This window comes from Penaeus monodon, unplaced genomic scaffold, assembly GCF_015228065.2.
Source record: "Penaeus monodon isolate SGIC_2016 unplaced genomic scaffold, NSTDA_Pmon_1 PmonScaffold_13494, whole genome shotgun sequence".
Lineage (NCBI taxonomy): Eukaryota > Metazoa > Arthropoda > Malacostraca > Decapoda > Penaeidae > Penaeus > Penaeus monodon.
Window position 1 is genome coordinate 3,423 of NW_023642482.1, and position 5,108 is coordinate 8,530.

General features: G+C 35.9%; 1 protein-coding gene across 1 annotated transcript; it reads right to left on the bottom strand.

Annotated features, from left to right (window-relative positions):
- Nucleotides 1-845: 845 nt before the first annotated feature.
- LOC119569227 (KICSTOR complex protein SZT2-like) lies at nt 846-4,874 on the bottom strand. Its single transcript, XM_037917483.1, has 8 exons — nt 4,451-4,874; nt 4,075-4,205; nt 2,911-3,104; nt 2,280-2,382; nt 1,942-2,165; nt 1,587-1,593; nt 1,155-1,208; nt 846-986 (listed from the first exon to the last, which is right to left on the bottom strand). Exons 1-8 carry the CDS (start codon nt 4,611-4,613, stop codon nt 846-848), a joined length of 1,017 nt encoding a protein of 338 aa, XP_037773411.1. The 5' UTR covers nt 4,614-4,874.
- Between the last annotated feature and the right edge of the window lie 234 nt (nt 4,875-5,108).

Here is a 5,108-nt window from a genome sequence, read left to right on the forward strand (position 1 = left end):
AACCCTTAAAGCTTTCCCTATGTTTTTTCCGGGTACTTTGCTTCCCAACACTCAAAGCCCAAGGTCTGATACCACGGGAGGGGTTTTTGTGATAAGGGCAGTAACTGTGGATAAACTGACCCAAAGGGCTCAACTCGACAAAACTCAAAATTTTTCGCTAAAGCTCCCTAAAACTCAAACCACCGAAGCCTGAAAAAAAAAAAACCCTTTTAATCAAAGGGGAAAAGGGTTTCCTTTAAAAGTGATCTTTAAAAACGTGGTATTTTTTTCCCGTTTTTTCAACTTTTTGTTTTCCCCAAAAAAGGGTTTGTTTTGCAAAATTTTGCCAGTCATTTCCTGAAAAAATGATAGTTTGATTTTTAAACCGGGCTGGGTTTAAATTTTCTCCCTATTTTCCATTGGGACAACTTCCCTGTAAATCCCCGGGCCCAAAAAGAGTCACGTTGAAAGAAAATTTAAATATTCATTGATCATCCAAAAAAACTTACTGCTTAAAAATTTCCCAAAATCTAATTTGCATAAAAAATATGGACCCCATACATATTTTCCTTTCCCCCCACACACAAAACACACAAAACACCCCCCACACAAAACCCCCAAAAAACATACTCTCACACTTTAAGACTTTAAACCCCCCAGCTCAGTCTCTCTCCCCTTCCCCACTCATTTCACTCAAGCTCTACTTCTAATGCCATATCTATTTATATTTCACCCCCACATGGGGGAAAAATATATAATAAATATAATAAACATAACAATAGTAGCAGTAGAAATAGTATAGTAAATAAATATAGTAGTAGTAGTAAATAATTAAATAAATAAAAACATAATAATCAAGAAAATATCTACCCGCAATGTAAACTTTGCTTGATTTTAAAAATAGGGTGAATACGAGTTTCCCCGCTTTTTTCAGCTTGTTCAGGAGTGTTTTTTGCATTGTCTTTCAAAACTGTGTAGTTTGCCAAAGGGAATTCACACTCCCCCACCTGGAACAAACAAATATTACTTTTTAAATCTCCCGTTTTAAAAAAAGAAATTAAAAAAAACATCAAAACCCAAAAACAAAATGTGAAGTAATTCATAAAAAAAATAAGATTATTGAAAAAAGGGGAAATTAAATTTTTAAAAATGTCCAAAAATAAACCCCCCACTACCTGGAATGGGATTATGTACATGCCATGGGCCCCTTTTGAGTTCAGTTTTTTTAACTGTTTTTACCATATTTTTGGGGCTACATGTGTTTTTTGTCCCCAAAGGGGTCTATTATCAGTCCTACCTCCAAATTTTTCCTTTTTCTTTACTTTTGGATATTTTCTTTTTCTGCTTTCTATTAAGTATTGTTTTAAAACTAATGAGTATAATGTCAAAAACAATAATGAAATATATCAAAAAAAAAACAAACACCCTACTAACTAAATCCTTGGTTTTTCTGAATACTTTGGGGCCCTCTATTCAAAACAAATTTCACAAAAAAAAAAACCCCGGGGTGTGGAATTACTGTTCCCAAACAGCAATGGGTTTAAAAGCCCAAAAAATTCCCCAAGGGGTTGGTACCATAAAACCTCTCCTTTTTCCCTTCCCCGTACCTTTGCACTGGTAAAGTGGGGGAAAAAAATTTTCAGATTAAATCAAAATTTTTCCAAATTTCCCCCAAAAATAAACCTGGCCCTTTTAAACTGTTCCAAAGGGATTTGACTCAAAATAAAAACAAAAGATTTTATTTTTTATATAAAAAAGCACCTACTTTTTTCTTTAGACCTTCCTCATTTCTTCTATAATTTACAGATTTGAGAAAAATGACAAAAGCTATCAAGACTTTCTCATGTGAATAACATAACGAACCCCATAAATAATCTTTAAGTACTATGGAAAAACAATGATCATAAAACAACCAAAGAACCCAAGGCACCCCAGGATGTCTTACAAGCCACATCGACCTACATTCCATCATGTGCACCAACAAACATGGAAAATCTCACCTGATCCCAATGTAAGACTTGACAGGGGGTGGGGATCGCTTGAGGTGGTGGAGGTGTGGGTGGAGGAGGACAGGGGAGGTGGGGGAGGCTGCAGCCCTGGGGAGCTTGGAGATGCCCCCCGTCTCTGCGAAGACCTGGCTGGACACTGGGAGGGGAGTTGCAAAGACCCACTCTCATTACTGCTCTCTGAAAGGGAAGGATGTGTGTGACACTAATCATGAGCCTTAAAGAAGAAGAAAAAAAAGTAAAAAACTATAAATTGTACAAAAATAAACAAGCCTAACCCCAAAACAGCTGTACCTGGTTGGAAGAGGTTGCAGTTTTCCAATGTCCAAGGACGGTGCTGTTGACCTGTGGCGAATTTGCCCCTTTTCTTTTCAAGGATCGATTTGGATACATCTCTCTGAGGAGAGGGAATGGAAAAAGTATTCTCAGTAATCAACTTTAATAATAATATCTCTTGAATATTTATCCATGCTTAACCAATGATGCTGGGTGGTTCCTAATACAAAGCCCTCCCTCCGCCATCGGGTGATCATGTCAGCAGCATAGAGTGTGCAGCATGGTCGTACATGCCCTAGAAAAATGGCACCAGCGCACCATGGCACGTATGCACATGCCACCTGGAATATAGTCCAGGCATGCCATGGCATGTACGTACATGCAACCCAGCAGCGAAGGGTTAATAGTATAATCTGTGAGTGCTATAAAATCTGAGAAGAATTAATATAGGGTAACATATTCAGGCTTTCAAATGATTTTCATACATATTAATCAATAATATGACCAGTCTTTCTGTACCAAACCATTTTAAGAATATCAGTAAAATAACCTTTTAGTCATTAGGGAAAGACCTACATATGCAAGGCCATGCTAGGAAAAGAAAGAGCAATAAAGCAAGTCTCATGATTAAGATTTTCATCTATCATACCGTCTACTGGTTAAGATGACGTAGAAGTTGAGATGCAGAACATTCAGCTGCTGGTCTGAGGGGTGGGCATCCAGTGTTGCATTGTGGGAGACCAGCAGAGTAACATCATAGTCATCAGAAACTCTCTGGTCATTGGCATCACTGTAGTGAACGCGGCATGTCTTTGTGTGGACTAAGACAAATTCTGTATATTGCTGAAAAGCAGGTTAAATATTGCTCTGTAATTATTCATAAAGTTCTAGAACTTATCAAGTACAGATTATGAGGCCAAACAGAAACCCTATTTGCCATCCATTTCTAAGTATACAAGACACACACACACACATATGAGGATAACAAAAACTAAAAACAAAAAATGAACTTTACTGTGGTAGTCTGATAATATGATATTTCCAGGACTACATAGGGAACTTTAAGTATCAGTATTCAACCACGCACTCTATGAGACATATAAACAATGTAAATCCTAATTTTGTTACTCAATAAACTCAAGTACAATGCCAATGCAGGGTTGACATTTAACATTAAACAAAAATCAGTGTGTGCAGGCTGCCTTATGTTTATCATTTCCTGAAATAACTGCATTCCACTCAGCTGCCTTTTTTCTTGCACTACCATCAAGCGTTTTATTGACCTGCTCCTCTTACTGTCTGGGAGAGTCACTGAGTCTTAAAGAAGCAATCTCCAAATCTTTTCATTAAAAAACTATTTTGCAACAGCTCATTTTAACTAAATTGCAGAGAAATATGAAATGTTATATAAGAAACTGATACTGGATTTGCCCACAAATTCTGTGACAGTATCATTCAACTAAGTTCAGAAGTAAAGAATGAAATACCGTAACTGATTTTAAACTAATTACACAAAATTAAAAGTATGATGACATTCCAAAACTTCAGGGGGCCTGATGAAGGAGAAATCCAGGATAAAATAACAGTAATGTATTCTAAAATATATGTAACATATGCCTGTAAATCTTATCCAGAATGGATGGCAGGATGTCTCCCTAAATCTAAATCTTCATGTAGTTACTTGTATATACACTAAAATGCCTAACAAACAATTCTTCTTGACATCAAAGATGATTTGCAGCATTTACATAGCATCCTTTCCTTATGTTCACAAAATTTTCAGCAATAAACATATGACATGTATGAAAGTTACCATGTCTGCTGTTGGATCTAGGATAACTGGTGTCATTCGCAGGACTCTCATCTTGTACTGCTTCTCACGAGCCAAGAGATAATTATACAACTGTTCACCTGGAGAGCCAGTGTCCTCAACAGTCAATTCACCTGAAGATTATTTTATATAAAAAATTTGTAATGAAGAAAGAAAATGAGAGATCAAAGTTTTCCTAATTTACTGTTAGAAATATCATACCAATGGTATCTCCTCTGGATCTTAAGTCAATTTTAGTATTGTCTTATGTTACCAACAGTATGTTCTCAACTTCAAACACTCAATAAAACTGTACATCACAATTATTAGTTACATTCACAATGACAATGCTAAAACGAAAACTTATATTTGTACAAACCTGAATATATGAGGTTTCTTGCGAAGTTTGGTCCTTTGTTGTAATACTTAATGAAATCGGAGAGAAATGAAGACAAATGATATCCTGGTGTGAACAGGAGCTGGCGGTCTGCAACGTATGCACACACGGCTCGCAGGTGAAAGTCGTAGGTGAAGGAATGCATGTGCAACAACACCTTTACGTTGTCCACTTCATCCAAGAAGAAATTGATGGCAAACTGCAACACAGGGAATGATGCATATTACAGTGCCTGTTTATATTTGTATTTTCTAGCTCCAATTATCTCTTTTATCTCTCTGCAGTAGTTTTTAACCTTTATTGCTGAAGAGGATATATAAATAAAGTCAATATCATAACAGGGAAGTTTACAATTTATCTTAAGTCTCAAGCAGCAAGCTTAATGTTAATTCTGGCACTATTTCTTTACTTTCAAAGATCAGAGACTACTTGGCAAAAAGGCTTCAGTTATTCAAGAGAAAAAAAAAGAATCTCAAGATATGTTATAAAATGTTTTATTACATATATCTAACAACTTACTTTCAAGTAAACTTTAGAAAAAAAAAATTAACATACAGCACAAAGAAGGTAACAGCCCTCAACATTAATTTAAAAGTTGTTAAACCAAAAAAATCAAATATTAGTACCTATCTAATATTAG